The 24,254-nt window shown below is 31.9% G+C and overlaps 2 protein-coding genes across 2 annotated transcripts; both read left to right on the plus strand.

The window, feature by feature from the left end:
* The first annotated feature begins 12,458 nt into the window (after positions 1 to 12,458).
* Positions 12,459 to 15,588, plus strand: LOC108451066 (probable disease resistance protein At5g63020). Its single transcript, XM_017748800.2, has one exon. The coding sequence runs from the start codon at positions 12,719 to 12,721 to the stop codon at positions 15,419 to 15,421; it is 2,703 nt and encodes a 900-aa protein (XP_017604289.1). The 5' UTR covers positions 12,459 to 12,718; the 3' UTR covers positions 15,422 to 15,588.
* Positions 15,589 to 21,248: 5,660 nt separating this feature from the next.
* On the plus strand, positions 21,249 to 23,975 carry LOC108451067 (disease resistance protein SUMM2-like). The gene has a single exon (XM_017748801.1). The coding sequence runs from the start codon at positions 21,249 to 21,251 to the stop codon at positions 23,973 to 23,975; it is 2,727 nt and encodes a 908-aa protein (XP_017604290.1).
* Positions 23,976 to 24,254: the final 279 nt, after the last annotated feature.

Raw genomic sequence — 24,254 nt, forward strand, 5'->3', positions numbered from 1 at the left:
TTCAATGATCAATTGACTAATCCAACTAATTTGATTCAATCAGTTAATTCGGTTAAAATCGAAAAATAACCAAGTCATTGTCATTGGATGCAGAAAATTAACGTTCTGGGATTGGTTTGCTTGATGTCAAGTGTTGTGAAAAAGATAGAATAAAAAATTAATAATTAAGAAAAATAAATAATAATATTTTATTCTTTTTAACGAAAAAAGTATAAATTATATTACCAAATGGAAAAACAAAGACAGGTGGTGCAATTTAATTGGTTGGAATTTTTCAATGTTTGTTAAAATTGGACCAAAAATTATAACTAATTAATATTTTAAGAATTAAATTAAGCTAAAAAATGAGTATACTTCAATAGCAAAATAATTAAATAAAGCTAAAAAACCAATCTAGCTTACGAGTTATTTATGTCGTTATTCTATTCGATAATAACATAGTTGAGTTTGAATACGATAATAACATAGTTGAGTTTGAATATTTTACTCGTACTAATATTTGGTTTAATCTAGGCTTATGAATTAGATAAGTTAGATAGATTTTGAGTCGAGTTACCTTTAGGTTTGGTTATTTTGAATTTGGATTAACCTTAGATCTAATAATTTCATGTTTTGATGGTTTTGGATTTAGTGATTCGAATAAAAATTTAATATTTTTAAGATTAAAATTGTTTTAAATTCAAATTAATTTAATCGAACAATAAACTTTTTATGAATAAATCAAGAGTTAACTGCACCAAATATCCTTGAACTATGGTATTTATTCTAAATCGTCTTTAAACTTCAAATAATTCTAAATAATTCCAATTAATCCCTAAATTATCAAGTTTATACCAATTAGGTCTTTCCATTACTAAAATCGTTAATTTAACTATTAAATAACTCATCAGATCTTACGTGACATAATTTAAAATGAAAATTTTAAAACAAAATATTGTAAAAATAGATATTTTAAAAATCTTAGTATTGAGGTTTTCGAACTTTTACAAATACAAAAGCCTTATCTGGTTCAAGCCAAGCCTCAATAGAATTTTAGACTCATTTTTAAGGCTTGGTCTCGACCCAATCCAAAAAATGGGTCTAAAGTTTTGCCCAAATTCGGTCCAAATAAACTGTTAAAACTTGAGTTTCAGCCTGCATTGTATTAAAATTTTTATAATACATCAAATACACTAAAATATTAAAATAAATATTTCCTAATAAATTGAAAATAACTTAAAAATATTTATACTTAAAAGAACACTAACATAAATGCAACTTAGCAAGCAAATACCTATAAAATAGTAGCAAAATTAACAATAAAAGCAAATACCTATAAAATAGTAAAAAAAATTAACAATAAAATAAAAGTTATACAATATTCAAACAATAACAATAAAATAGTAATAATATAATAGCGAAACAACACCAAAACAGTGACAAAACAGTAGTAAAAACAGTGAAAACAATAGCAAAAAATAACAGGGTTTTTTTTTTTTTTTGCAAATTTAGGCTGAGCCAAAAAGAGCTTCCTCAAAGCCCAACCCATTTGTTGTTTTCTTCAAACTTATTTTTTGAATCTATATTTTTATCTATATCCTCTCACTTTTCAGATGATCTCAGGCCGGACCACCTTAATTAGATCTACTATTAAATCAAATTATATATGGGTGAAATTGGAATTTGATTTTCTAATTGGGGTATCAAAATGTGTATCAAGATTGGACCGTCAAATCTTACTTGGGATTGAAGCTCAATTAGTTTAATTGGGCATAACATACTCTTACAATACAATTTTCTAATAACTTGTGTTACACAATAAACACATACATACGTGGCCCAATTTATTATTTTCTTAGGCTAACGTGGTACTTTGGTTTTTGTTGAAATTTAAAAAAAAAAATTGAGACAAATTGTAGGTGCCAAATCCTTTGAGCTTAAGTTTAGGTGTTTCACAAACCACGTTAAGTGGCAGCTAGTATTGGCTCTCTTTTAGCTTCAAATTTATCATGGTTTTGCTGCAACGTGATTGGGATGTTCATGTGGTGCATGTTTATCGAAAATGTAACGGAGTAGTAGATAAAATGACAACTTTAGTCTTGGGTAGGCAATTCGACTTGAGTGTGTTGTATGAGTCTCTTTATGAAATCTCTAATAGAGGATGATAGTGGTGTAGGAACACGAAGAGTAGTCTCTACTTAGTTTGATTTTTTCTCTTTTCAACCAAAAATAAAATAAAATTGAAAGAGTAAAATTTATGATGTTTTGAGTTTGAATCCCATTATGCATATGTATTTTATCTCTTTGTAAAAATAAATGTGTTTTAATAAATTCACAACTGAGTAGGGACTCGTCGAGGGTGACATCAACTTGGTTAAAACTTTAAATGCTTACTAGGTTTTCTCACACCAAAATGTGGGTAATGAACTTGCGTATTGATATTATTGAACATGTGTTTGATCATTGGATTTGTAATTTTAATTATTTTATTTAAAAATTATATAAAAATATAAAAAGGACAAAACTATCATCATAATAATATTAATTATAATATAAAAGAATGAACATATCTCTAATTTCATAATTGAGTGAGTGATTCGATTAAAAGTGACACTAACTCAAATAAAATATTAAATTAGATAAATATAGATAGAAATGTAAACGAGAAAGGATGGTACAAAACTTTGATTCCACGTCATCCTTATTCTTTTCCAATGGTAGAATGACAAATAAGATTTTTCCTCCTGAAAAATTTCAAATCCAACTAAAAACACTAGAAACCAGGAGGAAAAATTTGATTTGTCATTCTCCTATTGGAAAGGGAAAAATTAAACTGGTTCTACTTGTTATTTTTAGGGAAAAATATCAAAACTATACATTAATTATAATTTAATGTGTAATTCTATACATGAATTTTGATTTTGTGCAATTTTATACATAATTTTTATTTGATTCAATTCTTGTAAATTATTAACACAATTATTGATATAACATCATTTTATGTTTATATATTGCACACATAAATAATTATATTTATCCAATATAAAAATAAATTAATGTATTTATTTATTTAAATGCATAGGATTAAATTAAAATTAAAACTTCAAGTATACATTTGAATCACAATTAGAATTTTATGTGTATAATTTTATTTGTATAGTAATTTAATAAATATATATAATTTATTATTGTAAAATTGAAAAGAAAAAATAATATTTATAATTAAATAATTTTATATGAATAATAATTATTTTAAAAATAATATAATAATAAATAAAAATATAATTTATGATTTTTATAAAATTTTAATTATTTATTAATAAAATTATTTTTAATAATTGTAATATTTATTTAAAATATTTTATTTCAACATATATATTTTAATTATTTATTTTATATATACATAAAATTTAACTTAATATCATTAATAATCATTTTTCATTCTCATTTCAACCGTTATGATTGTAATTGGATTCAAACATATATCTCTCCTCTCATTCGCTATAGTAGCTAATCTCATTGTCTATTCAAAGGAAGCCTAATTTAGATATCATTCCCGATTATTCTCCCTTTATTTTCAAATATCGAAGCTAATTTTCATAATTTAACATGTAACACTATTTTATTAAAGTTACACGATCCTTTAAATATGGTTGAATTTCTTCATAATATTTATTGTGATTAATATAAGGGTTAATATTTAGTACATCGATAATATATTTTTTTATTTCATAAATAATCTTAAAAATTTAAAAATATTTTTAATATTTTTTATATTTTATAAAATATTTATCAAGTCTCTAACTTTAGAGTACCGAATATTTTGAATATAATAGTGAGAATTGATATGAAAATTTGGACCGTCTTTTTATTTTAATTTTATTTCCTTTGCTTTGCCTGAGGGCATGGCTAAATTTCCTCAAGCGAGCCATATGGGAGCACATTTTTATTGGGGGTTCATTAAATGGTTCTAGAAATGGTCAAAATTGCCCCCCACTTTGACTTTCTACGCTACCATGTGAATGTGATAATAGCACTAGCATATGCTTATATTTTGTTAAATTTTGTTATTAGTCCCTATACTTTAATTTAATAATTTTTTAACCCTTATACTTTTTAAATTGGCCAATTTTGGTCTTGACTTAAAAGTGGCAGTTAAGTTCATTTGGGTAAATTCAATTACTAGTCTTATAGGTACAATTGTAGATTTAGTTTATATTTTTCAATTAGATCATTCTAATTCCTTACACTTTTTGAACTTTGACGGTCGTTAATCCTTTAATGGATTTTTAATGAGTAATATATGAAAATGACAAACGAATATGACATTATACATATGATATAATATGTTTGGTATATCATATTTTGAAAGGAGTAAAGTTTAACTTGATGAATTTAACAACTATAATTGAAAAGTAAATGGACTAAAAATTACGAAATTAAAGTATAATGATTAAATCCAAAACTTTAAGTAAAGTACAGAGGTTAATAGCATAATTTAATCTTTTAAATTTAATAATTAAAATTAAACAAAACCCTTAATTATTTATGATCCTAACTTGGGATCTATGAATGAGAAATAATTAAACTTGCTTAAAAACTAATAAACCCTAGATTTTCTAATTTTTTTAATGAATTAATCTCTCCAATTCCAACACCCTCCATGCATGCATCGCATCCCACCTTTTTACCTCTTTTCTTGTTTCTTTGGTCAACTCCTCTTATTTTTATTTTTAAAATTTATTTTAAAATACGAGAAAAAAATCGGATTCGATTAATAGAGACTAATCTTTCTAAGGTTCGCGTCTGTCTTTTTTAACGATGTCATTTTCAAGATTTAAATCTAAGTTTTTTCTATATCATTGAACTTTAAAACGATATTATTAAAAGGACTACTATTTTTTTTTACTATTCGTGTACAAATTTACACGTTACATTAATTGTACATTAAATATAATTTTTATTAAATTTCATTTTGAAATAATTATGTAAATCAATCGAGTTAAATCCGAATTTTTTATTTCTCTTATAAATTAGGTACCCAAGGTTTCATACTCCTCATTTCCTTCACCAAAAACTCTCAATATATATATCCAACAAGCTCCCCTAGAATCCAAGCCTTGAACATTTCCATTTCCTTCACCCCAAAAAGCAAAATACTCTAGAAGGAAATGGAACTCACAAAAATTATCATCACCATAGCTCTAAGCTTCACCATAACAATGGCAATGGCAGATCAATCACCATTGCCATCGACAAGAGTGAGCCGTTTCCTTCAAGCCAATAACCCAAGAGCGGCAAACCAATGCAAGTACAACGAGGGGATTTGCGGCGCCACCTCGACTTGTTGCAACAATAAGTGCGTGGACTTGGTAACGGACAGCAACAATTGCGGGGCGTGCCAGAACAAGTGCAAGTACACAGAGGTTTGTTGCCGGGGAGAGTGCGTCAACGTCTCGTTCGATAAAAGGCATTGCGGTGGGTGCAATCACCGGTGCGCTCCCAACGAGTTGTGTGTCTATGGAATGTGTAATTATGCCTGATTTCGATTACGAATTCTTTTGAGGTTCGTGATTTATATTCGTATACACAATAAAAAAAAAAAGAACCAATAAAGGTGACTTCGATATATAAGTATATATAAAGTGTATTATTTTTCTTTCATTTAGTGAAAGAAAATATTTTTCTTCATAAGTACACTTCTTGTAGTTCATGTAATGGTATAGCTGAAATTTTCTTAGCAAAATTACTTCATGTTGCTACAGTCATATGACCAATTGCTTCATAGATTTTGCAAAGAGTCATCTAGAATTAGTTTTTTTTTGAAAATGTGGGGGTGAGAATAGTTATGATTATGAATGTAATTATCATTTTATTTTTATTTTGTTACGTACCATTATATATATTTTATATAAATGGAAATTTGCGGTATCCGATCTTAATAGAATTGAGTTTTAGTTCGATTAATATCGGTATTGTTGTCAGTACAGGAAGACGTAAATTCGAGTGCGCTGAAGTATATTGTCCTCCTATTTAAGGGTGGGGGAGGGGCTATGGATAATTTTAAACATTGTATAAAAAAAACAGATATGATAAGAACCTATAATGAGATTATATTAAAAAAATAAATTTTTATTAATGTTTTTCTAATAAATGGTGAATATAATTAAGTCATTAATTTAGTGACAAAAGATTTCATTTGCTTCGAAGTTTTTTTTTTAATCAAAAGTGGTCCTTAAACTATTAGTTTCGTCCCATTTAAGGATAAATTGGGATAAAATTGATGGTTAAAGGTTCACTTTTGACTAAAAAAAAGTTTAGGGATCAATATGAGAATTAAGGTATAGTTTAAGAGCCAATTTATGAATAAAACCAAAAATAAATGGTATATTCAATTAAACAATGTTGTCATTATTTTAAAAAGGAAAAAACAAGTTAATAAAAATAAGGAAAGCAGAGGAAGTGAATGTGAATATAATGTCGAGATTTAATTCAGTCAGTTGGGCATCGGTTGCAAAAGCATAAATTGAAATGGTATAATGACTCATTTGGTCCTCTAAAGTTATAAAAAAGTCATTATGGACTTGAATCCGCGAATCCGCGTAGTAAAAATTGACATCCTTGAGATTCCCACCCTGGGTGCGAACTAGAAGAAAACAGTTATTGAAAGACCAGGGACTACTAGAGATAATCTTCTTCAGATCCACAACATGATAAAACTGGATCAAATAGAACCCATTCCCATCCATCGACTTAATCTTAGCACCTCGGAGTGGCCGCCATAGAGATAAAAAGGGTTCTTTCCATAGCCGCAAAGTTTATGGCTCTTTCAACCAAAAATTTCCCGACAAGACAAAGCTCGTAATCAATATTAATCGGGGTGAGATCCTCAGGACCCAAAACCAACTACGCTTCCTCCTCTTCTAAAGTGAGATTCGCAATTGCCTGTTGTAACGCAGTAGCTAATGCCCTTTCTCAAATATCTACTGCTGCTTTTTATGTCGTGCTAGTGCTTCAAATTGATTTGACCACTCGAATTAGATATACTTGGCTGCAAGATCCAGAGTAGATTTAAAATATCCTGGTCTTTTGCAACCTTGACAAATACCAACTGCTGTGTGGACTGATATCTCGTTAGATTTTATTGAAGGTGTTCCTAAATCTAATGGAACTATGGAAGAGTGTTGTATTGGTGGTGGTCGACAGGCTTAGTAAGTAGAGTTATGTCATTGCTCTTGAACACCCTTTTACGACAACAAGTGTACCCCAGGCCTTAACAGTGTTTACAAACTACATGGGATTCCCCAAAGTATAGTTTCTGACAAAGACAACATTTTTGTCAGCACATGTTGGAAGGAGCTTTTCCGATTATTAGGAGCTATTCAAACAGATAATTTCCAAACCAATAATCTTGAAATATGTTAAAAGGGCATTACTGACGAAAAATATATATAAAAAAAGGACCTATTTAAGGAAAAATACCAGGTCAAATACTAATGAGTATACAACCATGTTTTTCTCAATCAGAATATTTTTGTCATCCAACTTTTATAAGTTGTCATTTTCATAATCAAAAATAAAAAATTTGCAATATGAGCACTATCGTTACTTACTTTTATCGATTTAGTCACCTGCCATTAATTTATATATATTCAAAGATTGTTATTTCTTTTATTTATGTTTGACATGTGATATTTTGAGAGGCTGTCATGTATCATCTCCTGATATTCTTTAACAATATTACATTAGCACAAATTAATAATGTTAGTATAGAGGTAACGAACTGTGTGATGAAATACACATTCAAATATCGATTAAGTCCAGAAAAATTCAGTACCAACTAAATACAAATTGAAAATTTAAAACAAAATATATATAATAACTCTAAAATATATTATAATAAAATATTTTGTAATAATATAAACCTAGTATCTCTCACTTTCACTTTTTTAATGAATATCACCGTAATCCTGAAAAAGAAAAAAAAAAGTTCATGCATTGTTTTATCGTGAAGCTAATTCTAGTGATTCAGAATTGTAAAGCGTTCTTTCGCTATAATTGGAATTATAGTCTTGTTCATATTTATCGTGAAGTTAATATGTGTATGGATTTTTTGTATTTTTTGCTTAAAAATGGTATTAGAGTCGGATTTCACAAATCTCTATAATATCAATTCTAGATTGTAATACCCCCTACCCGTATTCTTTGCCGGAATAGGGTACGAGGTATTATCGGAGTTTACGAATTTTTTTTTTAACTCAATATAACCCCTTTATAGATATCTAACCTTCTCTGCAATATTATATCGAGACCAATCCAAATCAACCAATCCAATTCAACATAATTTCAAGATAAATTCATGCATATTTATAAAATAACGTCATCACATACCCAAAATCAGGTTTGTTAACCATACCAATGGCTAACTCTACATTCATTTCACAGAATCATTTACTTTATTAGCTTATACATGCCATTGATTTCCAAAATAAAGTTTCTTTATATATCGAAGTCCTGAGGTTGATAGTGTGATGTGTCTCCGACCAAATCCGACCTCCGAGCTCTTAACACTACAAAACAGGGAAAAAGGAAACGGGGTAAGCACTTCGTGCTTAGTAAGCTCATGTAACAAGAATTATACTTACCTAATATTTTCAATACAATACAATAAACATCCATATATCCATTCAATGCGTTATTACCCTAATATACACAAACTCAACATTCAAGTTAGTACAATAATTTCCATGTACCAATAATATATACCATGATTGATGAGCTCATCAATATCATAATTTCCATTTCCTTGTTATTTTTTTTATACTTATCCCGTTGAATTTATCGAAATTTTGATGGATTTTCAGAGGTACACTTTTAATGTACAATTCCGGGTCCGTCAATTCATACTCATGTGCGCACATTTCCATTTCAGAGAGCACACTCCCACGAACCTCAACCTTGCAGCGGGATTACCAGTCCAGGCTAAATCCCCTGCAATATAAACTCATAGAGTATTTGGGATTACCAGTCAAAGCTAAATCCTCAGAACGACAATTACTCTAATGAGCTTGGATCGAATTACTAGTCCAAAGCTAAATTCAGACCCTAATTCGGATTACCCATCCGGCTAAATCCATTTTACACATATTCTTGGAGGGCTATATCAGATAGGATCACCCTCCGGCTAGATCCTTTTTACCGTCAATTCCTTTTTAGAGATCCATCGAATTTTCCTTTCATTCAACTGGGATTTCTTCCCATTTTATCAAATATATCAATGTTTCATTAATTTTCATACAATGAACACTCAAATCATATTCACATCAATAACATACAATCTCAAGTATTTAAGAATATAATTCAAGTTACACGAACTTACCTTGATACTTGTTTGTAAACAAAAAAATCTACTAATCCCGAACTTTTTCCTTTCCTCGATCTAGCTTCGTATTTGAATCTTCTGGATCTAAATAAATAAATTTAATTATCAATTTAATACATTTCATGTTCATATGCAACATTCTCTATAATTCAACTATTATTTATAGTTCATTCAAAGCTGTCTACTTGAGTCATAGTCACTAAATTATTTTTTTCTTGAGCTACAGAACTCAAAATTAGGATCCGATAATTTTCCCTAAAACTAGACTCACATATATTCTTACCATAAAATTTTCAGAATTTTTGGTTTAGCGCATCAGTAAAGTTTATTCTTTAAAGTCACCCCTGTTCTGCTGTCGACAGTTCTGACCCTTCTTCACTAAAAATTAATTATCTCTTCATACAGAATTCAAATGATGTTCTCATTTGTTTCTATTAAAAATAGACTCATTAAGGATTCTATACATATAAATTTAAGCCCCTAATTGTTTTTATTCAATTTTTTATGATTTTTCAAAGTCAAAACATGGGAACCCGAATTCATTCTGACCTTGTCTCACAAAATTCATTATATCTCAAAATTTACGAATCCATTACTTACACTATTTCTTCTATGAGAAACTAGACTCAATAAGCTTTAATTCAATATTTTTTTCATCTTATAATTAGATTTCTAAAATTTATAGTGATTTTTTCAAAGTTAGTCTACTGCTGCTATCCAAACTGTTTTTGTGCAAGCTGTTTATTACCATTTTTCCCCTAAGCTTTTAATAAATGATAATTTTGTCCCTACTCAATTAGCCTCTCAATTGAACTGATTTTTCTCAATTAACATTTTATTCTATCACCTTAAACTAGTTTACAACCTTTAGGAATCATAATTTCAGCAATAGACTTTAATTCCAAGCATTTTCACAATTAGGTCCTAAAAATCAATTTCTATTGATATTACCTAAAAAAATCATCTCATAAACAAATTAAAGCTTTAATTTCATTTTATTTCATCATAAGATTACATAAATCAACCATGGTGACTTTCAATTTCATCCATGAAATCAAAAACTAAAGAATTTAATAGTAGGACCTAGTTGTAAAAGTCTTAGAAGCACAAAAATTACAAGAAAAAGGCAAGGATTAACTCACTTGGTGCAAAAATTATGAAATACCAGCTTAGAGAACCCTCCTATGGCGTTTTTAGCTGCTGGAATTGAAGAGAAATGAAGAGAAATCTAGATATTTCCTATTTAGTCCTAGCTTTATTTAGTTAATTTTGCAATATTCCAATTTTACCCTTAATTTATTAATTTTTCTGCTGATTTCATACCCTTGCCGTCCAGCCCAAATAACTTTTGGGTCTAATTCCTTTTAAATCCTTTCTCATTAGACTCTTAAGCTATTTAATCATTCTAGCAACTTTTACACCTATTACAATTTAGTCCTTTTCATTTAATTGACTACCCAAACATTAAAATTTCCTAACTAAATTTTAATACCACATTACTAACATTTCATAAATGTTTATAAAATTATTTTTGACTTATTTTTACGAGATAGAGGTCCCGATACCTTGTTTTTATCCAATTTCTTCAATAATTTCTTTTTCTAACTAACCACTAAATCGGTAAAAATTTTTCTATCAATATTTTCATACGATTTTCCTATCATATCAATTTTCATGCAAAAATATTGAAATATATTTCTCTTTAAATTGGATTTGTGGTTACAAAACTACTGTTCCGATAACTTTGAATTTAGGCCATTACATAGATGTCCTTTAGGGGCATGGAACTTAACTTGAAGATATTATTAATTTAGTTTCGAGAAACATTGAAGAAGCATGTAATGATCTAACTTTTTTGTTTTGTTTTGTTTTTGGATTCTATTGAATGATAATTTTCTTCATTTCCACACATATTAGTTATTCAACAATAACATTTTTAGAGATTTTTTTAGAATTTTATATAGAATTTCCTAGTTTTAAGTAAATTTGTTTTTTTAAAATAATTTTATATAAAACCAAGTTCAAATTGACAACAAAATACAAAATTCAAGAACTAAAATTGGTATTATATCAACTAAAAGAGTGTCACTTAACATCCAAGTGACAAAAAAATTAATTTCGAAATGTTTAGTGACCGAATTGTAACTTTTTTAATAAATTAATCAAAACAAAATCTTATCCATGGTTTAGTGACTAATTTTATAATTTACCGTTTTAATAATAATAATAATAATAATAATAATAATAATAATAATAATAACAGGTCGGGGTTTAATCCCCACCCATGACAATGAAGCACATTTCATGGCTAGTCATTTACCTTTTTGGAGAGCACCTATAGCGAGAGAATAAGTCATTGTTACTGACCGTTTATACCCTAGTTTTGACCAAAATAATAATAATATGCCAAATTCATGAAAGCCTACGTTAGCAATCACATAACTATTAGTAAATTTCTTTTTTTGTCACCAAACTCTGAAAAGTTATAAAATGGTTACCCAACTATTCGATTTTGTCTGTTTAGGTCGTTAGCGGGCTTATGTAACAACTTTTAAAATTAGCATAATAGCAACTTTCACCCTCAACATTTATATATTGTAGCAGTCTTGATTTTGAAAATCCTAACCCTCAACATTTACATATTGTATCCCGTCACATAGTTTGCCACATCTGCATTAACACTGTTAGCTAATAGGATATTGATAGCCAATTCGGTGATGACATGCAGAAACCTCCCAAAATGTCACGTGTCAAACATAAATAAATAAAAAATAAAAAACAAACAAAGTATTATACAAACTAACGGTATTAGTGTGGAGATATCAAATTATGTGACAGGATATAAATTTAAATACCCAAGTATGTACAAAATTTTAAATACAACTAAATACAAATTGACAATTTTAGAGAAAATATATATTAACTGTAAAACATATTACATGCTTTATAAAATATTTTGTAATAATATAAACCTACTTAAGCATTTTGTATAGGAGTCCCACTAGAAAGTTGTTGTTTTCATTTCCCTCTACCTTGGCTTGGTTGAATTTTCTCGGGAGCTTCTATGGTCTTTTTCTTCTTATTATTTATAGCAAGACCTTCTAGGGTCGTTGGTGCTTTAACCATTTGTAGGTATCTGTCACTTTCACTTTTTAATAAATACCACCGTATGTATTCCGGAAAAGAAAAAACAAGTTGGTGAATTGTTTTATATATTTTAATTATGTTCATTGCATGGTGATTAGAGAAATACCAACTACTCCGAACTTGTCAAAATTAGTTGTAGCATTCATTTGATTATCGTTGTCATCTCTTCCATTTATTTCTTGGTGGTAAAATCTAGTGAATCGTTGAGAAATGGATTTCGTGAGCCCAATCTTTGACATCGTCCCTCGTTTGTGGGGTTTCGGCGCCAAGCGTCTGGCACATGTGACACACCTCGGCAGACGCCTAGAAGAGTTGAGAACTGCACTGAATGACCTTAGTGACCACAGAGATGATGTGAAGGAAAGAGTAGAGATGGGTGTGAGGTCACAACAGGAGATGGTTAAGAAGCAAGTGGAAAGATGGTTGAGCAAAGTAGAAATTATTGAGCTGCAAGTAATTGCCCTTATCCATGAAGGAAATCTTCAGGATGAGAGGAAATGTTTTGGTTGCTGTCCCAGGAATTTGCAGAAGGCCTACAAGATCGGGAAGAAAGTGTTAAAGAAGAAAGAAGAAGTGGAGGAACTGTTAAAGAAAGGGGACTTTGCAGCCGTCACTCAAAGGCTGCCCGCTCCACCAGCCTCTCAGATGGTGGCTCAATTTCCTATGGAGAATACCGTTGGCCTAGACTCCAAGGTTGAACCCGTATGGAAAAAAATTGAGGATGGAAACGTTGGGATTATTGGTTTATACGGAATCGGTGGGGTTGGTAAAACAACCCTCTTGAAGAAAATCAACAACGAATTCTCGATCCGGAACCATGAGTTTGATAGCGTAATTTGGGTTACACAATCCAAAGCAACAAAAAGTGAGGAATTTCAAGAAATCGTTCGGAGGAAATTGGAGATCTCAGATGACATATGGCAAAAGTGTTCAAACGAGAACGACAGAGCGTGTGAGATATTCAGGCTCTTGAGCGGTACAAGGTTTGTGTTGCTATTGGATGATGTGCAGAAGAGCTTCTTCAAATCCCAACTCACCAGTTTAGGCATCCCCTTACCAAACAAGGAAAATGGGTCCAAAATAATATTTACTACCCGTTCGGAGGAGTTGTGCGGTTACTTAGGAGCTGAAGAGAGAATTAAAGTGGAATGTCTCCCACCAGAACAAGCCCTGAGTTTATTTTCGATGACGGTAGGGGAATACATCTTAAATTCTCATCCAGAGATTCCGAAGTTGGCTGAAATTATTGCCGCAAGGTGCAGAGGTTTGCCACTTGCACTGCTCACTGTTGGGACTGTCATGGCTAGTAGGAAGAGTCACTATGATTGGATCTGTGCAATTGAGATGTTGCAAAACTACCCATCAGAATTTTCAGGTATGGGAGAGCAAGTGTTCCCTCCTATCAAGTTTAGCTATGACAGCCTCACCTCTCCCATCGCTAGAAAATGTTTTCTATATTGTTCTATATTCCCAGAGAACTGCACGATAAGCGTCGATGAGCTTATCGACCTTTGGATAGGAGAAGGTCTTTTAGATGAAATAAGTCCACGAAAGCAAGGAGAATTCATTATTTTCACTTTAAAGCTTTCATGTTTGCTGGAAGGTGACGAATCTATGGAATTTGTTTGGATGCATGAAATGATCCGAGACATGGCACTGTGGCTAGCCCGTGACGAAGAGAAAAATAAGAACAAGATTTTGGTAGCGAGAAGAGGGAGGCTTACCGATCAAGAATTCAACAAATGGATAGACTCAAGTTGGGTCTCCTTGTGGGGTTGTAGTGACAGAGAGGTCATCCATTACCCACCAACTTGCCCTAACCTCTCGACTCTACTCATAAGAGATACACTGGTCAACGCATTTCCCGGTGGCTTCTTCGAGTTCATGACTGGTCTGAAAGCTTTAGATTTATCGGGTAATCAAGGATTGGTTGAGTTGCCTCCGGAGATTGGAAGATTGAGAATCCTTCAGTACCTAAATTTGTCATTAACAAGCATAACCAAGCTACCTACGGGCCTTGCGAATTTGAGAAACCTGAGGTGTTTGTTATTAGATTATACTATGCATCTTAAAGAGATCCCACCAAGGGAGGTGATGTCTTGTCTTTCACTGTTGCAGGTATATAGTAAAATGAATGGGGTGATGGAATACTTTGATGAAGTGAAAGTTCCAGTTGATGATGAACTTGCTTTCTTGGAGGTGTTGGAGGGATTTAGTCACATGAATAAGATTTGTATCACCATATTTTGTCACCCCTCTGTTGAAAAGATATTCAGCTCATACACCAAACGAGCATTCATTAGAAAATTAAAACTAATCGATTGCACGGGATTGACTTCACTATGTCCTATCAATGCATTACCAAATTTAGGGAAACTTGAGATATTTCGTTGTTGTTCACTTCAAGAAATCAGATTTCCAGATCGGGGTGACTTTCACAACCTTCGTCAGGTTCACGTAGGTGTTTGCCCACTGTTGCGGAACCTGGATTGCCTTGCTTATGCTATAAATCTTGAGATCCTCACAATTCTCGACTGTCAGTCTATGAAACAAGTTATAAGTGAGGAGACAGTACGAGACTACGTCTTCTTAGAGCTAAAGACGCTTTCTTTGACTTGTTTGCCAAGTCTGGAAACCATCTGTCCCTTGCCCAAAGCCTTTTCTTCTCCGATAGAGATCGAAGTATCTCGGTGCCCATGTTTGAGGCGACTTCCATTTGACGATGAAAGTGTAGATTTCTTGAAGAAAATCAGAGGAGAATTAAAGTGGTGGGAAGCTTTGGATTGGGACAGTGACTCTGTGAAGGAGGCCTGTAGCTTCAAATTTAAATCCACCTCTGCACCCTCAGGAAAGGCCAAAGAAATGACCGCTTCCACTAGCAAGGAAAAAACAGCCATTGCTTATAAGGGTTAGTTTGGCAATACTTTCGAAAAGTGCATTTGAAAAGTGCTGTAAAAAAATATTTTTGAGAAGTATTTTTAAAAAGTTTAGTTTAAAATTTGAGTGTTTAGCATTACTGTCAAAAAGTACTTTTGAGAAATAAAATGTCTATTTTAGTCACGTTATTATTAAGTAACAAATATGCATTTAAATAATATTTAAATTAGTTAATATTATTATATTTTAGTAAGAATATAAAAAAATATTATAACTTCTTGTTAATATTTTAATATATAAAATATAAATTTTAAATATTTTAAGCAATAAATATTAATTATTTATAAAATTTAATTAGAATATATAAACTATATTTTAAATATTTAAATATAACTATTAAATATTTATAATTAGTATTTTAAAAATATTTTTTATTTTAATTAATAATCTTAACACATTTGTAATTAAGTACCGAGAAAAAAAAGAGAAAGTTCTATATTATTAGAGGGGTGAAAAAGTAATTAAGCACTAAAAATGTTTTTGAGAGAGGAAAAGTTAAAATTTCAGTAAAACAAACTTGCTCAAGATGACTTTTCTTCCAAAAGTGCTTTTGGAGTCAGAAGTGCTTTTGAAAAGCAATGCAAAACTGGCCCTAAATCATGGTGGCTTTAAATCAGGAAAGGCCAGCGCATTTTAAAACCATTAATAAAAATTTAGGGTTTCTAAAACATGTAATTTTCTTTAGAATATATAACAATACATAAACTTAAATATATGTTTGATTAACACTTAGCTAAAGGTGTTTTCAAACTAATCGATTTGAGAACTTAAAAAAAAAATAGAAAGTTGATTAAGTTTTAGCTTGGTTGATGTCGATATTGTTGCCGGTGTAGGAGAATGTGGGTTTGAATAAGCTGAAGCATGCTATCTTCCTATTTAAGGGGTTGAAGAGAAGTTATAAGCAGTTCCAAGCATTGTATCAAAATAAAATAAAATAAAATAAATTCATCAATGATATAAAATTTTAAATCATTATATGTTAGTAAACCTTCATATTTATTATTTTAATAAACTTCAACTGAAATTTGATCTAATATATACAATGTCATGCATAAATTTTAATTTTGTGCGATTTTATACATAAAATTTTAATTTAATCTAATTTTCATAAGTCACTAACAACATTATCGAATCAAGATCATTTTGAGTTGATATATTGCATTCACAAAAATTATATTAATTCTATTAGAGTTGTATGATCCAAATTCTAAGAAATTGCTTGCAAGTCAAGCAAAATATATTTTCTTTCTAGAAGATGTAATATTTATTAGTATAATATATTTAGCATTTATTAGCATAATATATTTCATATTGATTAGAATTAGACTTTTCAACTTATATCATTCAATTCGATATTAGTGAATTTTTTTTCCTCCGTCCGTGATTTTTTCCCATAAGGGTTTCCACGTAAAATTTATATGTTCTATTTTTCTTTCTTTTTCCTTGCGATCTTTTTGCATTGCCATTATCGACATTCAATTTTTTTTTAATAAATCCAATATGAAAATAAATATATGCATGCATTTCTTTAAATGTGTAATTGAATCAAAATAAAAGTTTCATGAATATATATGAACCACAATTTAAGTTTCACGTGTATAATTGCACCAAATTAAAGTTCATATATCAAATTACAAATTGAACCAAAATTAATATATAAATTTGATATTTATCTTTTATTTATTTGAAATTTATTCAAATTTTAATTTTCTAATATTATTTTTCTAAATTATGGTAAAAATTTTATTCTTAAAACATATATATAAAATTATTATTTCTAAATTAAATAAATTAAATAATAATTATAATTTTTAGAAATATAAGATTTTCAACATAAAATATATTTGTTATGCAACAGCATAAAAATAATTGATTAATACATATATTAGAAGTAATTTAAGTAATTCTATGTATTAAGGAAATGATTTCAAAAAATTAAGGAGGTAATTGAAAAATCACTTAGTAATTGGATTTAGATGTAATTATTTGTAATTATACAAGAGTCGTATTTTGATAACTATTGTAATTAATGGATCCTATTGAATTGGGTGTAATTAAAGCACCCAGTTACACTTTTGACTAAAAAAAATTTTTAGTGATCAATTTGAGAATTAAGGTATAGTTTTAGGAGCCAATTTATAAATAAAACCAAAAATAAATGGTATATACAAACAAGTTAATAAATATAAGGAAAGCAGAGGAATTCACTCAGTTGGGCATTGATTGCAAAAGCATAAATTGAAATGGTATAATAACTCATTTGGCCCTCCAAGGTTGTAGAAAAGTCATTATGCACTTGAATTCGGGAATCCGCGTAGTAAAAGTTGACATCCTTGAGATTCTCACCCTGGGCGAACTTGTGAACTAGAAGAAAACAGTATTGAAAGACCAGGGACTACTAGAGATCATCTTCTTCAGATTCACAACATGATAAAACTGGACCAAATAGAGCCCATTCCCATCGATCGACTTAATCTTAGCACCCCGGAGTGGCCGCCATAGAGATAAAAAGGGTTCTTTCCATAGCCGCAAAGTTTATGGCTCTTTCAACCAAAAATTTCCCGACAAGACAAAGCTCATAATCAATATTAATCGGGGTGAGATCCTCAGGACCCAAAACCAACTATGCTTCCTCCTCTTCTAAAGTGAGATTCGCAATTGCCTGTTCTAACGCAGTAGCTAATGCCCTTTCTCAAATGTCTACTGCTGCTATTTATGTCGTGCTAGTGCTTCAAAGTGATTTGGTCACTCGAATAGAAATACCTGGCTACAAGATCCAGAGTAGATTTAAAATATCCTGCTCTTTTGCAATCTTGACAAATACCAACTACTGTGTGGATTGATATCTCGTTAGATTTTATTGAAAGTGTTCCTTAATCTAATCGGAAGAGTGTTGTATTGGCGGTGGTCGACAGGCTTAGTAAGTAGAGTTATTTCATTGCTCTTGAACACCCTTTTACGACAAGTGTAGCCCAAGCCTTAACAGTGTTTACAAACTACATGGGATTCCTCAAAGTACAGTTTCTGACCAACACAATATTTTTGTCAGCACATTTTGGAAGGAGCTTTTCCGAGGTAGTCAATAGGAGTGTTGAGACATATCTTGGTTGCCTATCAGGGGAACGACCAAGGGATTGGTGAAAATGGCTTCCACTTGCCGAGTGGTGGTACAACACATCATTTCACACTGCTACGAAGATAACTCATTACGAAATTATCTACCAACAACCTGCACCTTATTTGCCATGCGAGACAGAACCTTAAAGACTAGGGAGACCGCAATTCAATTGCTTAAATTTCATTTGGATCGATGCAACAACAGTAACAAAAATAGCACTGCTCGGTAGTATGACGTGGGGGGTTTTGTATATGTCAAACTCCAGCCATTTCGACAAAAATCCTTGGTAAACAAGTAGTATATGGAGTTAGCACCCCAAGTATTTCGGGCCATACCAGATTGTTGAGCACAAAGGAGCTGTTGCTTATAAGCTTCTACTGCCAGAGGAAGCTAAAGTTCACTCTGTTTTCCACGTATCTCAACTAAAAAACATGTACTGACTCTATATCATCTACCACAACTTGATGCTGATGGTACTACTGCAAAGGCACATGATGAAATGGAAAAACAGAGCAGTGACTGAAGTGTTGGTTCAATTGAGCAATTGTTTTCCTGAAGATGCAACTTGGGTTAAGTCCAATTTTCCATTTCAAATCTAAGGAAGTCGAGGAATCTTTTGGAAAATCCAATTCAATGGATGGAAAAAGCGGATCAAGGGGACTTTTCGAGTGAACTTTTGTTTAGATTTGTCGCTAATGAATTGTGGCCGACAACCAGCGTCTGGTGAAGAGAAAATGACAAAAAGGTAAAAAAAAAAAACAGAAAAGCGAAGGAAAATGGAAAAGGAAGGAAAAGAAAGAAAAAGATTAGATAGAAAGAAGATATCAGATTACATTTTAATTATATATATTTGAAATATTAAGTTTTAGTTACTTATGTTAATATATTGTAATATTTTTGTCACTGAACCGTTAATTATCATTAACGGTATAACGGACGTGGCAGATTAAATCATCATTTCAAACAAAAATTTTAGGTTAAATTATATAATATTTTTATGTTTTCTATTTGTTAAAACTTTTTTATGTTTATAAAAAAAGAAAGCTGAAAGCTGAAAAAAAAAAAATTTGTTTCGCATATTTTCACCCCACAATTACAAACCTTCATTGTCTATCATCGTTTTAACAAACCAATTTGGATATCTTAATAACCTAGTTTACAAGCTCGCCTCACTTGAAGTCCTCATTAGTTGTGACTTATAGCAGTCCACCCTCAACAAAGTTTCCCAAGCCCGTTACCTTAACTTCCTAATCAACCCTTGCCCTCTCAATATTATGTTGTTTCATGGATTCTTCAAATGAGTTCTACACTCTCAATAACTAAAACGACCATCATACGAAACTTAGTCATAGTTTAGTGATTAATGATATAGGTTATACTAATAATAATAATAATATGCCAAATACATGAAAGTCGCACTACAAATGAGCTAAAAGTTTAGTCATCTAACTATTAGTATTTCTTTTGTCACTTAACTCTGAAAAGTTACAAAATGGTCACTCAACTATTCAATTTTTTTTTTTTTGGTCATCAGTGGACTAATGTGACAACTTTTACAATTGATATTGTAGCAAATTTAACCATTAACATTTATATATTGTGTCAATTTAGTCTATAAATTATAAAGATATAGACTATAAAAAATTAAAATTTCATTCAATCTCCCCTAAAAATTTGTTCTAGTTTCATCCCTGCTGTATGGCTGTGGTTTTGTCCAAACTATTGATTCTTTTTAAGTTATCATATCAAACAAAAAGTTCTCTTAACATGATTAGATGTTCTAATGGTAATAATCAACACAACAAGGGGTTAATTGTTGTTATTGATGGTAGGCATTCTAGTTTCGGTTATAATAATAGTCACAAAGTAGTTATTTAACTGTTTAATTTTGTTTTTTTAGTCATTAGCAGATTAATGTGGCAGCTTTTAATATTAGTATAATAGTAACTTTAACCCTCGATAATTATATTTTGTGTCAATTCAGTATTGATTCTGAAAAACCTAACTCTCAATATTTACACATTATATTTTGTCAAATAATTTGGTGCATCTGTACCATCGTTAATTTGTGTTGATGTGACATTAATAACTAATTCGATGGTGATATACAACCACCTCTCAGGATGATACATGTCAAACATAAATAAAAAAAAATTTTAAAAATAAAAATTAATAAAAATATTACAAAAACTATCGTGCTAGTGCAGAAGTACCAAATTGTTCCAATTTTAGAGACAATATATATTAGTTGTAGTGGCGGAGTTAAAAATTTTTTTTTGAGGGAGCTGAATTAAATTATATATTTTTACTATATTAAAAATATAATTTCAACCTTTATAATTTATATCTTTATATCCTTTAAACAATTAAATTAAATTTTTATTACTTTTAACAACTGCAAACCAGGCACTGGTTAGCTGTAAACTATATTGTATCCTACATAAAATATTTTGTAATAATATAAGCCTACTTAAAGCTTTTGGTAATGGAGCTTGTGGTATGTCACTTTCACTTCTTTGTAATGAAAACCACCGTATATTCCGGAGTTGATGAATTGTTTTATATATTTTAATTATTTTATTGCATGCTGGTTAGAGAAATATGAATTACTCCGAACTTGTTAAGATCAGTTGTAGCTTAGCTTCATTTACTTCTTGGTCATAAACTCTAGTGAATCGTTGAGAAATGGATATCGTGTCCCCAATCCTTAACATCATCCCTGGTTTGTGGGATTTCAGTGTCAGGCATGTGGCGCATGTCAAACACCTCCGCAAACGCCTAGAAGAGTTGAGAACTGCAATGGATGAACTCAGTGACCACAGAGATGATGTGAGAGAAAGAGTAAAGATGGGTGTGAGGTCCAAACAGGAGATGGTTACGAAGCGAGTGAAAAGATGGTTGAGCAAAGTAGAAACTATTGAGCAGCAAGTAATTGCCCTTATCCATGAAGGAAATCTTCAGGTTGAGAGGAAATGTCTTGGCTGCTGTCCCAGGAATTTGCAGACAGCCTACAAGATCGGGAAGGAAGTGTTAAAGAAGACAGCAGAAGTGAAGGAACTGTTAAACAATGGGGATTTTGCAACCGTCACTAAAAGGCTGCCCACCCGACCATCCCCTCCCACCCCCCCGCGTCGCCCTCAGCTGGTGGCTCAATTTCCTATGGAGAATACCGTTGGCCTAGACTCCAAGGTTAAAGACGTATGGGAAAAAATTGAGGATGGAAACGTTGGGATTATTGGTTTATACGGAATCGGTGGGGTTGGTAAAACAACCCTCTTGAAGAAAATCAACAATGAATTCTCGATCCGAAACCATGAGTTTGATAGCGTGATTTGGGTTACACAATCCAAAGCAACAAAAGTTCAGGAATTTCAAGATATCGTTCGGAGGAAATTGGAGATCTCAGATGACATATGGCAAAAGTGTTCAAACGAGAACGACAGAGCGTGTGAGATATTCGGGCTCTTGAGAGGTACAAGGTTTGTGTTGCTATTGGATGATGTGCGGAAGAGCTTCTTCAAATCCCAACTCACCAGTTTAGGCATCCCCTTACCTAACAAGAAAAATGGCTCCAAAATAATATTTACTACCCGTTCGGAGGAGTTGTGCGGTTACTTAGGAGCTCAAGAGAGAATTAAAGTGGAATGTCTACAATCAGAACAAGCCCTGAGTTTGTTTTCTATGACGGTAGGGGATCACATCTTAAATTCTAATCCTGAGATTCCGAAGTTGGCTGAAATTGTTTCCGCAAGGTGCAGTGGTTTGCCACTCGCACTGCTCACTGTTGGGAGTGTCATGGCTAGTAGGAAGAGTTACCATGATTGGATCTGTGCAGTTGAGATGTTGCAAAGCTACCCATCGGAATTTTCAGGTATGGGAGATCAAGTGTTCCCTCCTATCAAGTTTAGCTATGACAGCCTCACCTCTCCCATCGCTAGAAAATGTTTTCTATATTGTTCTATATTCCCAGAGAACTGCACGATAAGCGTCGATGAGCTTATCGACCTTTGGATAGGAGAGGATCTTTTAGATGGAACAAGGCCACGCGAGCAAGGAGAATTCATCATTAGCACTTTAAAGCTTTCATGTTTGCTGGAAGGTGATGAATCTATGGAATTTGTTTGGATGCATGAAATGATCCGAGACATGGCACTGTGGCTAGCCCGTGACAAAGAGAAAAATAAGAACAAGGTTTTGGTAGCAAGAAGTGGGAGGCTTACCGATCAAGAATTCCACAAATGGATAGACTCAACTTGGGTCTCCTTGTGGGGTTGTAGAGACAGAGACATCATCCATTACCCACCAATTTGCCCTAATCTCTCGACTCTGCTCATAAGAGATACACTGGTCAAGGCATTTCCTGGTGGCTTCTTCGAGTTCATGACTGTTTTGACAGCTTTAGATTTATCGGGTAATCAAGGATTGGTTGAGTTGCCTCCGGAGATTGGAAGATTGAGATTCCTGAAGTACCTAAATTTGTCATTAACAAGCATAACCAAGCTACCTACGGGCCTTGCGAATTTGAGAAACCTGAGGTGTTTGTTATTAGATTATACTATGCATCTTACAAAGATTCCACCAAGGGAGGTGATGTCTTGTTTTTCACTGTTGCAGGTTTATAGTAAAATGAATGGGGTGACGGAGTACTTTGATGAAGTGAAAGTTTCAGTTGATGATGAACTTGCCTTCTTAGATGTGTTGGGGGGATTTAGGCACATGAATAAGATTTGTATCACCTTATTTTGTCACCCCTCTGTTGAAAAGATATTCAGCTCATACACCATACAAGAATGCATTAGAAAATTAAAACTTATCGATTGCACGGGATTGACTTCACTTTGTCCTAACTATGCATTACCAAATTTAGGGAAACTTGAGATATTTCGTTGTTGTTCACTTCAAGAAATCAGAAAGCCAGATTGGGGTGAGTTTCACAACCTTCGTCAGGTTCACGTAGGTGTTTGCCCACTGTTGCCAAACCTGACTTGCCTTGCTTATGCTAGAAATCTTGAGATCCTCACAATTCTCGACTGTCAGTCTATGAAACAAGTTATAAGTGAGGAGGAGATAGTAGGAGATGAAGTTTTCCCAAAGCTAAAGACGCTTTCTCTGACTTGTTTGCCAAGTCTGGAAACCATCTGCTGCTTACCCAAGTCCTTTTCTTCTCCTATAGAGATCGAAGTATCTCGGTGCCCATGTTTGAGGCAACTTCCATTTGACGATGAAAGTGTAGATTTCCTGAAGAAAATCAGAGGAGAATTAGAGTGGTGGGCAGCTTTGGACTGGGGCAGTGATTTTGTTAAGGACGCCTGTAGCTTCAAATTTAAATCCATCTCTGCACCCTCAGGAAATGCCAAAGAAATGACCGCTTCTACCAGCAAGGAAAAAACAGCCAGTGGTTCTAAATCATGATGGCTCTAACTGGACTATTTTGTGTGCTTGCGTGTGTTTAGTTGTTATCTATTTACTTGTCATTTTTATCCAAAACGAGACTGGTAGATTTTAGCTATTCATAACTTTATAGGGCCCAATTAGCAGGACTTAGGCTTTCACAAGCCTCTTGGTGGTCTTCTGGTAACTATGGAATGCTAGGACAAGGAGCCTTTTCAAGGAAAGGCAATGGTACCATAAGATGATCTTAGTAGTGCCCTGACCCTCCAGAAAGACTTAAGAGCTCACAATTTCATTTGC

The sequence above is a fragment of the Gossypium arboreum genome, chromosome 5 (assembly GCF_025698485.1).
Source record: "Gossypium arboreum isolate Shixiya-1 chromosome 5, ASM2569848v2, whole genome shotgun sequence".
Classification (NCBI taxonomy): Eukaryota; Viridiplantae; Streptophyta; class Magnoliopsida; order Malvales; family Malvaceae; genus Gossypium; species Gossypium arboreum.